Source organism: Acomys minous (genome assembly GCF_964271855.1).
Source record: "Acomys minous genome assembly, chromosome: 8".
In the NCBI taxonomy this organism is placed as follows: domain Eukaryota; kingdom Metazoa; phylum Chordata; class Mammalia; order Rodentia; family Muridae; genus Acomys; species Acomys minous.
The window spans coordinates 126,452,623-126,473,298 of NC_140489.1; the positions used below are offsets into that span (position 1 = coordinate 126,452,623).

A 20,676-nucleotide genomic window follows, 5' to 3' on the forward strand; every position below is an offset into this window, starting at 1 on the left:
GCAGAAAAGTCAGAGAAGAGGGAAACCGTGTGGTGACGGGGCACGGCTCCTCGGAAAAGGTCTCTAAGAACTCTGTGTGCTCTCGGTTTACTCTTGTTATCTGTGACCCATCAGTGCGGCCGCACACTTCTCTCAAAATTGCTCCATTTTACCTGAAGCTATGATGAGAGATGGACAAGGACAAGAGAGGTGGAGGCAAGCTTGCTACCTGATGCCAGTGAGGCAGAGGGGTACTCATTGTCACCTCCCCGATGCCAGGCAGGCAGGCGGAGGGGTACCCACTGTCACCTCCCTGATGCCAGGCAGGCAGAGGGGTACTCACTGTCACCTCCCTGATGCCAGGCAGGCAGGAAGAGGGGTACTCACTGTCACCTCCCTGATGCCAGGCAGGCAGGCAGAGGGGTACTCACTGTCACCTCCCTGATGCCAGGCAGGCAGGAAGAGGGGTACTCACTGTCACCTCCCTGATGCCAGGCAGGCAAGCAGAGGGGTACCCATTGTCACCTCCCCAATGCCAGGGAGGCAGGCAGAGGGGTACTCACTGTCACCGGGTGGTTGTTCTCTAGCTTTAAGATGTCTCCCACTTGCACGTTCATCCATTTGACCTCCTCAACCCTGTAAGAAAATGGGCCTTGAGAACATTTCTGCTCCGGAAGTTTCCCCAACTAAATAAAACAAAGCTTAAGAAACAGGAAAGGCTGGGGTGAGTAAAGGCGTGTCTCAGAGCGCCAGGCTGGCTTGAGTTGCATGCTCTGGGCAGTCAAGAGAGCAAGCTCTGTTTCTTTTGACAAACCTCTTTTCTAAGCATTTAGTTTTACTCCTCAAAGGCAGCCACTGTATTTTAAAAACTTTCCTAGAAAATATAAATTCATAGACTCCTCTACAACATATATACTTCAGAGTTACACAGTCAGGTTTTTAATGCCAGTACCTGGGTGGCAGAGGCAACAGGACTTGGATAAGTTGAAGGCCAGCTTGTTCTACACAGAGAGTTCCAGGCCAGCCAGGGTTACACAGTGAGACCTTGTCTAAAAAGCTCGTTGAATAGTAGACACTTACTTCCATTTAATGACATGCCTTAGGAGGCATATGCATATGTGGCTCATCCTTGTATTTAATAGCTAAAATATATTCTATCACCTGGCCTAATTTCATTTGGTTCTTTTATTGGGTGACCTTTGACACTTCAAACCCCCATTTCCTATAAAAGGGAGCCTGGTCGTTTGAGCAGATTCAACAAGCAGCACCAGCTCTCTTCCCTTCCCTTCCTGCCTGCCTCTCTATTATACTCCAACTTTCCAACAGAATTCATAAGTCACTTTCTTTTTGATAAAGAACATTGATATGTGCTCACACATACACATGCAGGCACACACGCATGCACACACAGGTAGGCAGTTTGGAAACATGACCAGCCCCTTTGAACAACTCTACTATTGCAAGTACCCAAAGAGCAGGAGAGGGGACACCCAGAAACCGCTGTGCATTTTGTTTTTGCATGTAGGCTTGTCGCATGCATCACCACTTTACTAGAGACATAAAGACATAACTAGTCCAGGAACACTTTTTCTGGGAAGGCTAAGTATGTTTGGTTTACTTCAAAATGCATTTGCTATGAATTCCTCTTTGTTCTAGGGATTTTCTGGTGGTACTGAAGAGTAGCTATAAGCTTTGAAAAAGGACATCTGAATTTTTAACAATTTTATTTTGTTTGACATTTACTTTTGAGGGTACTCTAGCATTCTATCTGCCTCAATCTTCATCAAAGGGACACGAAGAAAAAGTAGGGTCATAAAAGTCCACCTTCTCCTAGAGACCTAAAACATTTATATTTTATTATATAAAGAGCTGTCAAACTATTGCAGATTTATTGCTGCATAGTAAAAACAAAAGTGGAGCAAGCCCATGCAGGGGCCAGGAGGACAGAGGCGCAAACCCCAGAACAGTAAGCAGGCTAAGCAGGCTCTGACCTCGCTGTCACTGTGGCCAGGGAAGGGACAGCCCATTTCCACACACTCTTACCTCGAATTCTTTCTTTCCCTAGTGTGGCAAGAAAAAGAATTATAATCTTGAGAGGCTGTAGATTAGGACTAAGAACCCCTCATAACGTCACACTCCTTCAAAGGACAGCATCGTTACTGGAAGGACCGCCTAAATAATAAGCCAACTCACCAGGAAGTCAGTTCATCCAACTCAGTCTGGGGGGCGCTGGGATGGGAGTGGCCTGGGGGTTGCTGGGGATGGGGTGGGAGTGGCCTGGGGGCCATTGGGGGTGGCAAAAAAGTGGGGTGTGGTGGCTCACATCTATAATCCCAGCATTTGGGAGGCTGAGGCAGGAGGACCGCTATGGATTGGAGCGTATCTTGGGTTACAGAGGGAGTTTTAGGACTGCCCAAGTACAGAGTGAAACCTGCCTGAAAAACAGAAACAAATCAACAAACCAACAAAAGCCAGAATTTGCTAAACAGATGTTGTTTCTCAAGCACAGGCCATAGACTCACATCTTCTAGCGTCTATAATGAAGCTGTTCCATAAGCTGGGTGTGATGGCACACGCCTCTCGTCTCTGTGAGTTCGAGGCCAGCCTGGTCTACAAGTGAGTCTAGGACAGCCAAGGCTACACAGGGAAACCCTGTCTCGAAAAACCAAAAATCAAACCAAACCAAAACCAAAAAATGAAAAACAAAAAAACCCAAGAAGCTGTTTCATGGTGAACATCACCTGTGTGCATGAAACTAAGTAGACACTGACTGGTTAGCCGGGTAACTCCTAAACTCTCTCTTGACAAGCTCGTGTACAAACTAAGGACTTGAGCTATTTGAGGGAGCTCATTTGACTAAACAATTACTCAGCTTGCTCAGTTTCTAATACACCCAGTTTTGTCTGTTTAAACCCATGTTATCCCTTCCCCACTTTAATAGTAATTCACCTATTTGGTCTCAAGAATTTTCAGTCTTTTACAACCCTGGAGGGAACAGTCCACCCTGAGCTCGGGCGACCGAATGATCTGATGAGAAGTACAGTTGGTGAGCACTGTGGTACCAGCGAGGGAGGGGAAGCTGCCGTTGCCACCTCGTCAGCTTTGCGTTCTCCTTCATCACTCCTTAAGGCCTGGCACAGACATCACCTCCTCAACTCCTTTTGTCAGACACGACTCTGTAACAGTTTGCCATAGCTCTTAGAATAGTTTCCACATTTTGCCTTTTGTAGAGATGTGTCTGCCTTGTGCCAGTCTCATCATCATGACAGCTATGGAGTCAGCACAGACATTCTCCTTAGCCTGGTAAACTGCACTGATGCCTGGATAAAAGGCTACATATTATTTCCATTTTATAGAAAAGCAGCCCGGGCTGGGCGGTGGTGGCACACGCCTTTAATCCCAGCACTCAGGAGGCAGAGGCAGGGGGATTGCTGTGAGTTTGAGGCCAGCGTGGTCTACAAAGCAAGGCCAGGACAGCCAAGGCTACACAGAGAAACCCTGTCTTGAAAAACCTAAATAAATAAATAAATAAACAAAGTGCCTACCACACAGGTGTTATCAGAGCTGCCCCGCCCCAGACTGGTGCTACCTTACCTGTCCTAAGGGAACATACCTGCCATTCATCAGGATCAAAACAGAGCGGTTGTTGACTTGCTTGTCACTTTGGTGTCTTTTCTAAAACCACACAGAAAATGTTCAGGAAATAGACAAACAGAAAACTTCATGCACAATTTAAACACTTAAAAACTACTACTCAAGGTAGTTCTTGTCTGTGATTCTCCTCTCCCGCATCCCAAAGCCTTCCTACCAGGAAAACCAGGCTAAGAGGCTAATGCTCCTTACAGGCTGGGAAGGGGAGGGTCGGGTGCAGTGGCTGTAATCCCAGCACTCGGGAGGCCGAGGCAGGCGGATCTCTGTGAGTTCAAGGCCAGCCTGGTCTAGGAAGTGAGTCCAGGACAGCCAAGGCTACACAGAGAAACCCTGTCCTGAAAAGCAGGGGGGGGGGGGGAAGAAAAAGAAAAAACAAGCTGGGAAGGAAGGTAGAAAAAGAATCGGGGGGTGGGTGGGTGGTGGGTGAAGCACATTTTGGGGCTAAACATAAAAAAACTAATCCTAGGAGCTTAAAAACAGACAACTCTGCCAAAAGCTGAGAAGACAGGACACAGGCCAGGCAGCACTAAGGAACTGAACACGCTGTGTGAAGAGCCATGGGGGACACAGACACGGCCAGATGTGGGTAGCCAAGAGGCCAGTAGTCAGAGACCTGCAGGTGTCAAGAAAACAAACAAACGCATGTCCCAGTGATGATGCACAGGAACCTGCAACTGGAGTTCTTCCCTGGGGAAGGGCAGGGTTGGGAAGGGTTGGCACAACACTCAGTTTCCCATGATTCCAGGTTCTCCCAACGTTTATTCTAAGGATACCCAAGTTCTGACCCAGGAGCAGCTGGGTCGCCCACCCACCTTATATTGGCAAGCTGAGCTCTCAGTTCTCAGCACAGGGAGATGGTAGCAGGGTACGTATGGGGTTCTGAGCTACATGAGTTTATATAGCTCACTTTGAATATCTTGAGTTGTGACTGAAATGTGAACCACTACATGTGCTGAGCCTAGATTTTACAAGGTTAAAAAAAGGTGTTGCAGGAAATGGCATACTTTGGTGTGTGGTCTCTCTTGACAAAACCAGGCCTCTCTGAAGGCACTGCAAGGACAGCTTCCCGACCCCACCCGCAGGCTTTGGGTCCTGGGCTGACCCTTTCCAGCTAACGTTGGCTGCAAAGTTTCTCTTTCAGTCAGTGCCAGCGAAGGAGTGGGTCTTAGATCATGACATGGGGTTTTCTGAAACCAGAGAGCGCCTAGCTAAACAGGGACCGTGGAAGGAGGGAGAGAGAAGAGTGAGGACGGGAAAAGACAGAGTAGGGAGCAGGGCTAAGGAAAGGAACGGGGGGGGGGGGGGGTGGAGTGGGGGGTGGGAGGCGGGGAATAGGAGGGGTCAGATGAAGAGAGAAAGAGGACAGCCAGACAGAGCTAAGTAAGGGTTACTGAGGAGGAAGGCGGGAGGGAGGGCTGTCAGTGGAAGCAGAATGGGGCCTTGTGGTGCCCCTTCTGGCCAATCGGAGAGCGCTAGTACGAGGGACCACGGCTCTCTTTGGCGCTCCTTGGCGCACAGTGGCTCTAGCCCAATCCCTGGGGAGAGCGAGGGAAGGAGGGAGGGCCAGGGAGCCACGTCACCACGTCGTCCATGACGTTCTTCACTCCTGTCACGGACAGCACGACGATCAGCGGGATCACGGTTGTGTACCACACCAGGGAGGAGATCTGCGGGATCAACTGTGAGAAGGGAATGGAGAGCTCGGGTCAAACCTCAGGAAGAACAGACTGCCTCCCTCATAATAATAAGCCTCAAAGCCGGACCTGCGCCTCACTGTTGCAACCTTCCTGTTCCCCCACATCCAAGTTAGCTCTTCCCAAAAGGCTGCGAGTTGCCCCGCACATGCTGTGGATGTCTCTGCCTCAGTCCTAATGGGAAAGAGGCATTTCTTCTCCACTAGGGAAAGGTGTCGGACGGTAGAGTGTTGAGTGTGTACATGGCAAGGCTAGAGGGATACAGCTCGGTAGTCACGAGTGTGGGATGCTCTTCCGGAGGTGGCAGGCTCGACCCCCAGTACCAGGCATCTATAACTCCAACTCTAGAGGCTCTGATGCCCTCTTTTGCATGTAGCAGGCATACATATGGTACATTAACATATATGTAGGCAGAACACCCACACGCATACATAGAACCATGTACTTTCCCACACCTTCAGTACAAGGAAGAGTGAGATGACACGTTGTTCCCTTCTCTCAGTTTGGGCCTGCCCTACACGGTTCCTTTCCGTGCACTGCCTCTCGTATTTTCTATCACTCTTCTGCCTTAGTATGTGTCGGCTTCCTATCACAGAGGCTGGGATGAGAAAGAGGAACAGGGCTGCATTTAGAGTTGGGGTGAAGAATCTGTCGTTTCTTATCATCAAGCTGAACTGTGGCTACCCAGCCATCATGAGGGAGCTCCCTTCCCATGGGGACCATCCTGTGTCTCCTTCACGCAGAGGGTTGCTTCGCACTGACTAGCCCTGACTTCTCCTACTGTGGGAACTGGCCAAAGACTACAGCTGTCCATTTGTCAAAGTCAGAATGAAGAGGGCATCTTCTGGTCTAGGTCCTGACGATACAACCTGACCCCAGGGAAGATTAGAAAACACCGGAAAATGTCTTAGCGGCCATACCTGTAGGACTAGCAAAATGAGGAAATAGGCGTTTGCCAGTCTCTGGAACTGTTCAAACAGGTTCATGGGCAGGAAGTTAAGAAAAGTATACTTAGAGGTCTTGATGGAATTGTCCTATAAGTAAAATACAGATAACAATGGCAACAAAAGCAAACACAAGACAGCTCAAAGCTGGCTTATCTGTTTGTTCCGTCAACACTCAGGGCATCACTAATGAGTGACGGGTATGTACTAAACATGCAGCAGGAACTGTGGAAACAGAGGAACATGAGATGGGGCAACAGTTACTGGAGAAAAAGAACTAACGTTTTCATAATTGTATTTAACTTCCACATGCATCATACAAGATACTTATTTTAGATATAAATGAATGAACTAAGGATTGGAGAAATTACACAACGTGTATAATGTTTCAAGGTGAGTAATGGAACAACTATAATCAGGCAGGTCTGTCTGATACCCAAGCCTGGGTTTCCTGCTTTGTTTTCTATACGGAAAGAGGGAAAGCCTGCTCCCATCGCCACACTGTAAGCATGGTTAGTAGCCACGATCTGACTCAGAAGTCATACGTTACCTACAGGAACTACAAATATATATAGCTATGTATTCTTTCATATACTTAAGAGTGTAATGTACACATGCTGTGTGTGTGTGTGTGTGTGTGTGTGTGTGTAAGAAATATCATGTAAAAGTATTGTTTGACATGGGATGTGGTGCTCCATGCCTGCAGTTCTAGCACTGGCAGGGGTGGGGAGGAGGGGTGAAGAAGAGGGGGTGGGGAGGAGGGAGCAGGGAGGAGGGGGGCGGGTCTGGAGTTCAAGGCAAGCCCTTCTTTCAAAAGCCAGACCAAGGAAAACAAAAGTACTGCTTGCGCGTAAGACAGAAATAACCCAAATGGCCATTTGTAAGCAACTGTTTAAAGATAATCTGAATAGGAAAAACAGGAAAGCTGTTATGTAACTCAGACTCTACTAGGAAAAACATTAGGGTCCAGAATAGTGTGAAAATATAGAAAAAAGTGTATGTATTCACGTCTCTTCTGTGGATTCAAGGCGCCAATGAGTACCTGAGAAATTAACTGCAGTGGGTCCCTATGAGGGAGTGGACGTGAGCAAAGATGGGTGCTGAAGCATGAATTAGTTCATAAATGAGGAAGTGAAAGTATATATAAAAAAAATCAAACAGGAAATTGGACAAAAATCATTAATAGGTACTTAAGAAATACAAAAGGCTTGTCAACACAAAAAGTTGACTAATTTCACTAAAAAATTTAAGTATGAATAACAAAACATCATTTTCATCTAAGAACTGGCAAAGATGGAGAGGACGGATAGTAAACCACCAGCTGAGACCTGCACAGAAACGGCAACCCCAGCCACTAACACTGGGAGGGATGGCAGAACACTAGCGATCTGCAGTCAGCTTGGGCTACAGTGAGGCCCCTATCTCAGAGAAAATACAGAAACAGAATTAGTTTGGCAGAAATGTGAGGTGAGTGGTTTCCTACAGTACATAGAAATATAAACGGATATAATATTTTCAGAAGACAATCTGCAAAAGTTTTTTTACTGTATTTCCTGTTAGGCATAGTCAATTCACTTCCAAAATAGCTCATAATACGTGCAAACACAGATGCGCCAAATGGTATGCATGATGAAGTTCACTCAGGACCATATATCATGGGAAAATACTGCAAACATTGAGATGTTCACCGACAGGAGATGGTTAAGGTTCATCACCAAAACAGAAAATAACGCTGTGGGTAAGCAAACGGCGCTAACGCGCATGCGCTGTCGTCGGTGTCTAAGTGAAGAAAGAACTGCGGAATCAGTTGTGCAAAAAGCTATAGTATTTCTTTTCTGAGAGTTACACACAAGTGCAAAATCTGAGACACAGTCTCCTGAGTGAAGGACACTGGGTGAGTTTGGCTCCTGAGCTTTCGTTGTTCTGTTTCTAGTAGAGGAGCTTCAACCGGAAGCTGTGGACTCTGCATCAACAAGGAGACCCTCCCGCCCTTCCCTCAGGAGGATGTACAGACACGAGCCACTGCTGACACCATCAGATACGAGCCACTGCTGACACCATCAGACACAAGCCACCTCTGACACCATCAGTGACAGAAGACTTACCGGATATTCGAAAAGAGAGTTGAATTTTCTATTGTTGGCTTGCAAAATTCTTTCTTCTGGAAGGGAAGGAGATAAGTGATGAGAACACCTGTCTTGGGTTAGTCTGGCATTCTGGGGTGAAGTCTTCACTAGCTCCTCACACCTTTTTTGCTGGGAATAATTGTTTTAAAACAATTTCTGGGTGCTGGGAGCACTGCACGGTTAGTGGGGTGCCTGTCTAACAAGTAAGAAATTCGATGTTTGAGCCCATTTCTGCACCAACCAGGCATGGTGGTAGAAGCCTGAATTCCGGCAGTTGAGAAATGGAGGCAGAAGGACTAGAATTCTGTTCAAGATCAACTTCACCTACGTACTGATTGAAAACTACACTGGGATACGTGAGGCCCTGTTTTAAAATAAAAAGTAAATGAAAAATAAAAATGGGATGTTACAGCCAGTGCTGGGAGCCATTGGCAAAGGATCTCTGCTCAGGCATAAGAATCATATGTATACACTCAAGGTCTTCAGACTTTCAGAAAAAGTACACTGTGGCCTCTAGGCTGAGAGTTGATTGTTCTGGTACCAAAGGAAGCAGGATGTGGTAGTACAATGGCAGAGCACTTGCCTAGCATGCTTGAGGTCATGAGTTCGATCCTAGCATTAGGCTGCTGCAGTATTGATTGCCACTCCTCCTGAATCTACTCTTTGTTTCTGCCTATTTCTTGCCTCTGTCTATTTCTTGTTTCTACTCTCCTTTTATTATTTCTTAATCCTCACTCTCTGATCTAAGTGCTGTTTGACTTAGGCAGAGCAGGCTCCGGCAAGCCAGGCAGTGATAAGGTGGTTGTACATGCTTGTGATCTCAGCACTTGGAAGGCTGAGGCAGGAGGATATCGGTGGGAGGCAAGCTTGAGCTATATAGCAAGGCCCCTGACTCAGGGTGCCACCTTCACCCACAAGAGGGGCTGGGAGTGCAGCTCAGCTGTTTGCCTAGTACACAAGAGGCACTGAGTTCAGTTCCTAGCAGTACATACAACTGGGCATGGTGGTACACACACTGGACATAGTGGCACATACACTGGGGCATGGTGGCACATACACTGGGCATGGTGGCACACACTGGGCATGGTGGCACACACACTGGGCATGGTGGCACACACTGGGCATGGTGGCACACACTGGGCATGGTGGCACACACACTGGGCATGGTGGCACACACTGGACATAGTGGCACACACACTGGGCATGGTGGCACATACACTGGGCATGGTGGCACACACTGGGCATGGTGGCACACACTGGGCATGGTGGCACACACTGGGCATGGTGGCACATACACTGGGCATGGTGGCACACACTGGGCATGGTGGCACACACACTGGGCATGGTGGCACACACTGGGCATGGTGGCACATACACTGGGGCATGGTGGCACACACTGGGCATGGTGGCACATACACTGGGCATGGTGGCACACACTGGGCATGGTGGCACACACACTGGGCATGGTGGCACACACTGGGCATGGTGGCACACACTGGGCATGGTGGCACACACTGGGCATGGTGGCACACACACTGGGCATGGTGGCACATACACTGGGGCATGGTGGCACACACTGTGCATGGTGGCACACACACTGTGCATGGTGGCACACACACTGGGCATGGTGGCACACACTGGGCATGGTGGCACACATACTGGGCATGGTGGCACATACACTGGGCATGGTGGCACACACTGGGCATGGTGGCACACACTGGGCATGGTGGCACATATACTGGGCATGGTGGCACACACTGGGCATGGTGGCACACACACTGGGCATGGTGGCATACACTGGGCATGGTGGCACACACTGGGCATGGTGGCACATACACTGGGCATGGTGGCACACACTGGGCATGGTGGCACACACACTGGGCATGGTGGCATACACTGGGCATGGTGGCACACACTGGGCATGGTGGCACACACACTGGGCATGGTGGCACATATACTGGGCATGGTGGCACACACTGGACATAGTGGCACACATACTGGGCATGGTGGCACACATACTGGGCATACTGGCACACATACTGGGCATACTGGCACACATACTGGGCATACTGGCACACACACACTGGGCATGGTGACAAACACACTGGGGCATGGTGGCACACACACTGGGCATGGTGGCACACACTGGGGCATGGTGGCACACACACTGGGCATGGTGGCATACACTGGGCATGGTGGCACACACTGGGCATGGTGGCACACACACTGGGCATGGTGGCACATATACTGGGCATGGTGGCACACACTGGACATAGTGGCACACACACTGGGCATGGTGGCACACACACTGGGCATACTGGCACACATACTGGGCATACTGGCACACATACTGGGCATACTGGCACACACACACTGGGCATGGTGACAAACACACTGGGGCATGGTGGCACACACACACTGGGCATGGTGGCACACACACTCTGGGTATGGTGGCACACACTCAGGAGCTGGAGACAGAAGGACCAGAAGTTCACAGACATGCTTGGCTACGTAATGAATTTGAGGCTATCCTAAGCCACATGAAATCCTAACTTTAAAAAAACAGTATAAAAAGTTCAAGTGCTTCAGCTTTCTAGAGACAACAAAACAAGTATTTCTAGAGGAATCCATATACCAATACTTCAAAAGTGCTGCCCTGGTATGTTGCCACAAACATTTCAGCCAGCTGCAGGGATGTGCTCAGCTCCACACCTGCAGGGATGTGCTCAGCTCCACACTTGCATGAATGTGGTCAGCTTCACATCTGCAGGAATGTGATCAGCTTCACATCTGCAGGGATGCAGTCAACTGCACACCTGCAGGGATGTGCTCAGTTCCACACCTGCAGAGATGTGGCCAGCTCCACACCTGCAGGGATGTGCTCAGCTCCACACCTGCAGGGATGTGCTCAGCTGCACACCTGCAGGGATGTGCTCAGCTGCACACCTGCAGGGATGTGCTCAGCTCCACACCTACAGGAATGTCTTCAGCTGCATACCTGCAGGGATGTGCTCAGCTCCACACCTGCAGGGATGTGCTCAGCTGCATACCTGCAGGGATGTGCTCAGCTGCACACCTGCAGGGGTGTGCTCAGCTCCACACCTGCAGGGATGTGCTCAGCTGCACACCTGGCCTTAGGATAGCTGAGGCTTTTTCCACCTAAAGCTGCCTTAAGACTGTGATTCTTCTGTGTCTCCATTTCCCCTATGGCTCCCGGCTCCTAACTACCCCCTTGAGGCAGGCCACAGAAATGGGCAGCCTTCTTGTCTAGTACAGGTCATGGAGTCACTTGTCATCTCCTCCCTTTTGATCTTGGAGCTTAAAGAAATTTCCTGTCTGGCAGTGAGTAATAAGACCTTTGCTCAGGAGTGGTCCTTCCCCAGATACTGGAGGCGGGGATCCTGCTCAGAGAGGCTGACAAGAGTCTGGACGGGCCTTGCTAAGTCTCCATCCAGTCTGTTAGTAATCACACATGTGCAATAAGACTCCATAAACCACCACGGAGATAGGCTCAAAGCCTGTGGAAGCTGCAGAGGACAGAAGGGAAGTGAGCAGGACTTACCCATGAGCTGGGAAGGTGGTATGGCTCAACTCCACGGGATGGGTGTACCTGTTCTCAGGACCTTCTAGACCTCGCTATATATGTCTTCATCTGGCTCTTATTTGTATACTTCAATAAAATATTCTTTACATTAAGCAGCACACATAAGCATGATGTTTCTGTAGGCTGTGATGTTCTAACAAAGTAATCAGACCTGTGTGTGCGCTCATAAAACAACAAACAAACAAACAAACAAACAAACCAAAAAAACCAATCTGCAGGTCATCAGAAGTTCCAGAGGCCTGGACTTCGGATTGCCTTTAAGTGTGGAGAGCTGAGATGAGCCTTCGCTTGTGGTGCCCAGGACTGTCTAGGTGGAGGCAGTGTAGGAACTGAATGGGTTGGCAGACTCTGAGCTGGAGTCTGCTGCTCTGCTGATGAGAAAGCTCCATGGCATTTAGCACCACAAAAGAAAAACACAAGTTCCCTCCAAGACATATGTTCTGGAAATTTAAGTTAATAAATCATCACTGAGCTTTGACTGCGGAGAGACAGACTGCTCCAGCTGGGTGGGGCGGGGAAAGCTGAGGGAGACAGTCCCAGGCCATGTAAGAATGAGGCCGCTAACCACAACACCTGGCAAAACCGTCATATGAAAACCAGATGTGTTACAAACTATAAGAGATGGTGAGTTCACTACCATGAAAAATTACATATATAACATATAACATATATTATATTATTGGTTTCCATGGATACTGAATTCATGAAATTCTTACATAACATAATGTAGTACTCTGATAGGATCTATATAACCCTCAGTCAAACTTTAGATCCTCTCTAAACTAAGCATAACACGCAACTGAATTTAAATGCCATTTAAATACCATGAAACTACAGTGTTTAGAGAATTATAACAAGGAAAAAATTCCATAAGCATTTAGTACAGATGCAATTTCAATCATGGCTGAACCCACGGATATGGAGGTTGACATATCTATTGATATCTAATCATTAGAAACCTACGTCCTGACGAAGCACTCTTGGAGTCTTTCAATTCTTCCATGGCTCAACAAGCATTCTGAGTTTCTGGCAGGGGTCAGGAGGCCCTCTTCATGTCTTAGTGTTGTCGGATGAAGCAAGTATCAACCCTGACCGTCTTCAGACTCCTACAAACACACAGATATACAAGGCAGTGACACATGCAGGCACACAGGCTCTAGAGGTGCACGGAATGGATGCAGCAGCTGTGCAGGGGAAAGCCTGCACTTCCTTAGTTAACGCACAAGAACAACTCCCCAGTTCTCCTTAGCCTGCATATTACACTAGGTGACCTAGAATTAGGCTGAAGGTTGACACTGCTGCTAACCCTTCCACTTTTGCTAATCACCAGGCTCTGTCTCCATGGGGTTTGCTCCCTCAGAGAGCAGGCCCTAATGACTACTCTGCTCTCTTAGTTGCGCTGGGTTCACTTTGAATTCTAGCTCTCTAAGAATTATCTTGGTTCATGGCTCCAAAGATTAGAACGACAGTTCCTTCTAGGTTTTCAAAGATTCCATACTGGGTTACAGACTCCTCTGATCCTGAACTCACTCAATTCACTGTTCTAAGGGGACTATTTGGCAGTAGGTACTAGGGACATCTATCTGTCTGTCTGTCTGTCTGTCTGTCTATCTGTCTATCTATCTACCTATCTGCCATCTACCTATATCCCCTCTCCCCCCATCTCTCTGTGTGTGTGTGTGTGTGTGTGTGTGTGTGTGTGTCTTACCTAAGATGGACAAACAAGTGACTACAAGTCTCCTTCTGGCTTGGCTTATAACCAGTTATGCAGGTGATAGTTTGCTCTAGGGGAGTCATATCTTTCTCATTGCATTCATTCTATGTACAGAATTAATGATTCTTAGGATGATTAAAAGCTGAATAAAGATGGAGAGGCTATAGAGTCACATAAATGGGACTGAAAGAATGTTTTCTCATACCTTGTCTTGACTGATTAGTGATTTATTTACTGGAGCTTCTGCTAACAATTGTAGCCTAAGTTTTCCAAGGTGGTACAATATGCATGGCCAAGGTAATCCAGTCACATTTAGGATCCAGAGCTACTTCAATCATGGCCTAACTCCTTTGTGTAAGATTTTTCTTTAAGGGTTGTAACAGCGACCTGATTGAGGTGGAGTACCAGGCAGTACTGCTAATATTATACAGTCACTGGACAGGCTACACTCATAGTTTTTTAGGCAGTGGTGTATAAAATCCATCTTTTCCATTATATTTGCCACTTATCCCTCCAACCATACCCCACTTACCAGTTTAGCCACTCCATTTATTTTAATATCATTTTATAATTGATAAAGTTCTAATGTTTTTTCTAAGTTTCATATTTCCTACTAGACTTTATTTTACATTTTTAACTTTGACAGACTTTCTGAAGTACTCATTTGGGGCCAGGTGCATGCCTATAATCCCAACACTTGGCAGGTTGAGGCAAGGAGAACTCAAGTTTGAGAGCTGTCAGGAAGACCTGTCCCAAATTCCCTCCCCTCCCAAAGCAAATAAAGACTAATTCAAACCCTTCTAGAGCTTATAAAGTAATATGAGAAGCTAAAGGAACTATGTGCCCCTGTTGTTAACTCAAATATTTCTACCATTTGGTTACTCCCGCATGAAACAAGAGTGACCGTATGTAGTCGATTCGTGGGAGATTGGAATTAGAAAATACTGGAAATCAGCTTGGGTGAGGAGAGTCTGGAAATCAGGTTAATGAAGAAGTTCTGCTGTGCAAGTAAAAGGAGCAAACATAAGACTCGGGGCTGACTCAGGGAGACAGACAGAAACAAACAAAAGCCACACAAGGGATCTGTGAAACAAAGAATTGGTTTTATGAGAAAATCAATACAACTGAGAAACCTTCATCAAAATTAACTAAAAGGCATAGAGAGAATACCCAAATAACAAAATTAAGAACAGGCAGGGGCATATCAGTAGACATGTAGGAATCTAGAGAATCATAAAGGCACATTTTTAAACTGTACACTATACACACACATGCACACACACACACACACATACATACATACCACTTACCAAAGTTAGACCAAGATCATATAAGCAACTTAAACAGACTTATAACCCTTAGTAAAATAGAAGCAATCATTAAAAGACTTCCAATTGAAAAAAAGCCCAGGACCAGATGGTTTTAGCACAGAATTCTACCAGAATTTTGAAGAAGAATTGAGGCCAATATTCCTTAAATCATTCCACAAAATAGAAATAGAAGGAAAATTCCCCATGTCATTTTATGAAGCCACAGTTACCCTGACACCCAAAGACCCAACAAAGAAAATTACAAGCCAATTTCTCTTCTGAACATAGATGCAAAAGTTCTCAATAAAATACTTGCAAACTGAATGCAAGAACACATCAAAAAGATCATCTACCATGATCAAGTAGGCTTCATCCCAGAGTTGCAGGGATGGTCCAACATAGGTAAATCCATAAATGCAATCCACCATATAAACACACTACAAGACAAAACCCACTGGATCATCTCATTAGACTCAGAAAAGGCCTGTGACAAAATCTAATACCGCTTCATAATAAAAGCCCTGGGGACATTAGTGAGACTAGGGACATAGCTCAGCATAATGAAGGTGATTTATGGCAAGTTCAGGGACCACTCAAATGGAGAGAAACTCAAAGCACTTCCACTAAAATCAGGAACAAGACAAGGTTGTCCATCTGTCCACACCTAGTCAATAGAGCACCTGAAGTTTCGGCTAGAGCAATAAGACAACTAAAGGAGATCAAGGGAACAAAGTGGAAAGGAAGAAGCCAAAGTATCTTTATTTGCAGATGATGAAATAATATGCTTAAGTGATCCTAAAAGCTCCACTGGAAAGCTCCTACAGCTGATGAGCAATTTCAACACAGTAGCTGGAGGCAAAATTAACTCACTGAAATCAGTAGCCTTCCTATATACAAATGGCGAATGGACTGAGAAAGCAAGCAGGGAAACAACACCTTTGACAAGAGCCTTAAATAACATAAAGCATCTTGGGGTAATTCTAACCAAGCAAGTGAAAGACTTGTATGAGAAAAACTTCAAGTAATTGAAGAAAGAAGCTGAAGAAGATATCAGAAGATGGAAAGATCTCCCATGCTCATGGATTGATAGGATTAATATAGTAAAAATGGCCAGCCTACCTAAGACAATCTACAGACTCAACACAATCCCCATCAAAATTCCAATAATTCTTTACAAATCTTGAAAGGAGAATATTCAACTTCATATAGAAAAACAAAAAGTCCAGGATAGCTGAAACAATCGTGAACAACAACAACAATAACAACAACAACAAAAAAAACAAAAACAAAAACAATAATAACAACTGTTGGAGGTTATCACTATCCCTGACCTCAAATTATGCTACAGAGCTATAGTAATAAAAACAGCATGGTATTAACACAAAAGCATCAAATTGAAAACCCAAACATAAGTCCACTCATCTATGGACATATAATTTTTGATAAAGAAGCCAGAATTATGCAAGGGAAAAAAGAAAGCATCTTCAAAAAATGGTGCTCATCAAACTGGATATCTGCATGTAGAAGAATGCAAATAGATCCCTATCTCTTGCCCTGCACAAAACTCAAATCCATGTGCATCAAAGACTTCAACATAAGGCTCTCTACTGGCCTGGGAGGGGTTTGTGCCTGAGTCCTGGGGTCCCCATCCGCTGAGGAGATGGATGAGGATGGGCTTCCTCTCATGGGATCGGGCATAGACTTGACCAAGATGCCAGCCATTCAGCAGAAAAGAACCATGGCATTTCTAAACCAGTTTGTGGTGCACACTGTGCAGTTTCTCAACTGGTTTTCCACAGTTTGTGAGGAGAAACTGGCAGACCTTTCTCTTCGTATTCAACAAATTGAAACAACTCTCAATATTTTAGATGCGAAGCTGTCATCCATTTCAGGTCTGGAGGATGTCACAGTTGAAGTGTCTCCATTAAGTGTCCCTACCGTCACAAACAGAACACATTCTCAAACCACTTCAGAGCAACCTCAGCAGAACACCACACAAGACTCCGTGGTACAGGAAAGTGAAGCACCATCAGAAAATGTCCTAACTGTAGCCAAGGATCCACGATATGACAGATACCTCAAGATGGTCCAAGTGGGTGTTCCAGTGATGGCAATCAGAAACAAAATGATATCAGAAGGGCTGGATCCAGAGCTTCTTGAGAAGCCAGATGCTCTAGTGCCTAATGGTGAAAGTGAAAAAGCCATAGAAGAAAGTTCAGATAGTGAGTCTTCCTTCAGCGACTAAGTTGGATGTGAAAAGATGTGGCAGCTAGAAGGCAGCATGGGATTATGCAACACCCAGTAGGCTGAAAAGGTCAGGATACAGCAGGCTCCCAAAGTAGCTAGGAATATGAACAAGGCTACCAGGGTTCAAATCTTTGTCCTTCACCTGCCAACTATGTGGCCTTAAAGAAGTTGCTTAACCTCTTTGGGACTCATTTTGTTCATCTGTAAAACAAAAATGATAGGGCTGGAGAGATGGCTCAGAGGTTATGGGCACTGCCTGTCCTTCCAGAGGTCCTGAGTTCAATTCCCAGGCTCATGACCATCGATGAAGTGATCTGATGCCCTCTTCTGGCCTGCAGGTGTACATGCAGATAGGGCACTCATACACATAGAATAAGTAAATATTTTTTTTAAAAAAAACTAGAAATGATAGTAATACCTACTCATAAAGCTATAGTGAGGACTAATGAGCAAGGTATGGAATGCATTTGAAAGTAATCCTCAGCACATAAAATATGCTCAGAAAATTGTAGCAATTGTAGACTGAGCTTTGGCTAGATTGTGAAGTGACTTAGCACAAGCCATTTTCCATTTCTGAGCATCAATTTCTTCCCATGTAAAATGAGGTGGCCAAGCCAGGTGGTATATGTCTGTATGCCCAGCACCTGACAGGCTGTTGCAGGAAGACTGACAATTTAAGACTGGTTAGGGCTAGACAGGGAAACTCTCTCTCAAAAAATAAAATTAAATTAAAAACAATTAAACAGTAAGGCAGTTAAAACCTGTCACATGCGGAGGCAAGTGTTCATTTGGCCTATATTCTCAGGCCACAGTCCATGACTGAGAGAAGCCAGGGCAAAAACTCCAGCAGAAATGTGAAGCCAGGAAGTTCAGCAGGAGCCTCGGAGGACGCTGCCCAGCTAGCCACGGAGGATGCTGCCCAGCTAGCTGTGGAGGACGCTGCCCAGCTAGCCGCGGAGGATGCTGCCGGCTAGCCGGCTTACTTTGGCTACAGCTCGGGACCACAGTGTGACAGGCCCTTCACAGACATGCCCACAGGCCCAACCATCTGGGCAAAACCTCAATTGAGATTGCCTTCTCAGACAGAAGCAGGCTGGTCCAATAGAGAGTTAAAATCTCACTGAAGGGACAATGCTGGAATCTATAGTTGGAACCGAGTTTGGTAAGATGGAGCTTGAAAAGATGGCATGCTGAAAGGTGAGTAATGAAGAGGAAGAAGGATCCAGAAGAGAAGAAAAGGTGGTGGTCGGCTGGTCAGACACCTTCTGGCTTAGGAGACTCTGCATGAATATTTACTTGCTCAAAATAATTATGATTTATAGTTAGGTCACAATATAAAAGCAGCTGACTTAGTGGGACATATGGCTTATAGTCTTGGGCACACAAGAACGTTTATAATTTTCTCAAACTCTGAGCTATATGGAGCACAGCCACCAGATGACGCTACACATAAAGCAGGTCCTTAAAATAAAGATAATAAGACTGATTTTTTTTTTTTCTTTTTCCAGAGTGTTACTATGTAGTTCGTGCTGGCCTCAGACCTGAGGTCCTCCTGGCTCTGAGTTACAAGTGCTGGGATTATACTATACTACCATAGCCAGCTGGGATCCACTTTTTTTTTAATGTTGCAGATATAATGCATATATAAATGCTATAGAATAAAATTATATAGCATTTATTTTTCTTTGCCTGACTTATTTCAGTTAAATAATGTTCTTCCTGTTCACCCATGGTGGTACAAACGACAAGACTTGCATTTTTTTTAAATGGCTGACCAGTGAACCTGGTTACTAAGGCTGGTGCAGCCGTGTGGGAGGGTTTGGGGGGGGACTAATTAAAGGGTCCAAATGTTCAGGTACAAGGAATAAGTTCAAGGTATCCACTGCTAATACGATGTCTGTAGTTGATAATATGTTGCATCCATGAGAGTAGATTTTAAGTACTCTCACCAAAAAAATAAATAAATAAAGATTTTAAAAGACTATGCAGGGTAATGTACGTTGTTGTTGGGGTTTTTTGGTTTTGTTTTGTTTTTTGAGACAGGGTTTCTCTGTGTATCCCTGGCTGTCCTGGACTCACTTTGTAGACCAGGCTGGCCTTGAACTCACAGAGATCTGCCTACCTGCCTCTGTCTCCTGAATGCTAGGATTAAAGGTGTGGACCACCGTGCCGGCTATAATTAGCATGATTTACTCATTTTAAAATGCACACATGTATTTTAAAACATGTACATTAAATATTCACAATTGTATATTCCTCATTTAAAATATAAAGAGTACAGTTTTGTTGCTGTTTAATTTTTGTTTTTATTTCTTCTCTTGGCCGGGTGTCACTAGTCCAGACAGACCTGGAACAGGCAACCCTCCTGCTCTGCCAGTGTTGGACTGGAACGGCCAGTGCTTGGCTAATGAGCCACCATGCTTGGCTAATTCTCTTTTTCTTTTCTTTAAATCTCAGCATCCCACTGCTTAGTTCATCTTTAAAGCCCCAGATTTAACGAAGATTTGCTTAATGAGCAAACACACAGATGAAAAGATGCTTGCTAACATGTTGTGTCAAACCGAGGCCAGGATTTCTGTGCAGACTCTCAGAGGAGGGTGCTGACCTTCTCCCTCCGGGAGGACCGACCTAAGCACAGAGCAGCTGGGAGGAGAGCACCTTCAGTTAAGGCTGAATCTTTGGTGACCTTTGGATGCTAAGGTCAGCAAGCAGGAGGGTGTTCCTGCATGGCTGAAGAGGGTGTGTGCCTGAACAGGAAGCTCTCTGAGGCTGATACTGTTTTGCACAGCACCATCCTTGCATGCTCACGGTCTTCCAAGCCTCTACGCCAACTGCCTAAGAGTCTCACTGATACTTCTATGGGAGCTCAGTGAAAAGATGAGGAGAGATGCTAAAAGACTCGGTCCTGCTTGGGGTATGGTAGAGCACAGGCCGAGGTTCAACCCCCAGAACTATTAATTGAAAAAAAAAAAAGATAAGGCCCCAAAGAAAGTAAAAGTGTCATAAAAGAAAAACAAATCTTATTTTATTAATCAGAGTCCTATAGAAATCTGGTGTAGGAGCCAGCATGGTGGCACACTTGCTGTTCCAACACTTTGGCGGCTGAGGCAGCAAAGATCAGGAACTGAGGTCAGCTTGGCCAACATAATGAGAGCCTGTCTCAAAAACAAATGAATGGACAAATAAATAAACAAACAACGGGTCTGGGGAGCAGAGTTGGGGGCTTTCAGGAAACAGAAGGCGCCATTGTCCAGCCCTCGTGTCATCTTGTGTGACCCTTTCCTGTCAGAGGCAGGAGTGACAAAACCACACACCATTTACTGTGGCTCCCACAGAAGACAGAGAAGAGGAAGACATGGAGCACCAGACACTTCCCATTAATGTGGCAAAGATAAAATTGGTCCCGT

At 46.1% G+C, this 20,676-nt stretch overlaps 2 protein-coding genes across 5 annotated transcripts in view; one reads left to right on the forward strand and one right to left on the reverse strand.

The window, feature by feature from the left end:
• LOC311602754 (phospholipid-transporting ATPase FetA) overlaps nucleotides 1–20,676 on the reverse strand; it is a 100,434-nt gene that overhangs the window by 62,772 nt on the left and 16,986 nt on the right. For 3 of the 4 annotated variants that reach the window (XM_084791263.1, XM_084791262.1, XM_084791261.1), the window contains 6 exons: nucleotides 12,962–13,104; nucleotides 8,374–8,429; nucleotides 6,245–6,358; nucleotides 5,211–5,309; nucleotides 3,593–3,654; nucleotides 543–615 (listed from right to left, as the gene is read on the reverse strand). In XM_084791263.1, the coding sequence (XP_084647389.1) occupies nucleotides 543–615; nucleotides 3,593–3,654; nucleotides 5,211–5,309; nucleotides 6,245–6,358; nucleotides 8,374–8,429; nucleotides 12,962–13,001 (444 nt within the window). In that variant the 5' untranslated portion in view covers nucleotides 13,002–13,104. The remainder of the gene's footprint in view (nucleotides 1–542; nucleotides 616–3,592; nucleotides 3,655–5,210; nucleotides 5,310–6,244; nucleotides 6,359–8,373; nucleotides 8,430–12,961; nucleotides 13,105–20,676) is intronic. The other variant, XM_084791260.1, reaches the window with a different exon arrangement.
• On the forward strand, nucleotides 16,627–17,281 carry LOC311603362 (WASH complex subunit 3-like). The gene has a single exon (XM_084792396.1). The coding sequence runs from the start codon at nucleotides 16,683–16,685 to the stop codon at nucleotides 17,265–17,267; it is 585 nt and encodes a 194-aa protein (XP_084648522.1). The 5' UTR covers nucleotides 16,627–16,682; the 3' UTR covers nucleotides 17,268–17,281.

What these genes read in the sequence shown, in the direction of transcription:
- LOC311603362 (XM_084792396.1), top strand. Translation starts at nt 16,683, where the DNA reads ATGGATGAGGATGGGCTTCCTCTCATGGGATCGGGCATAGACTTGACC.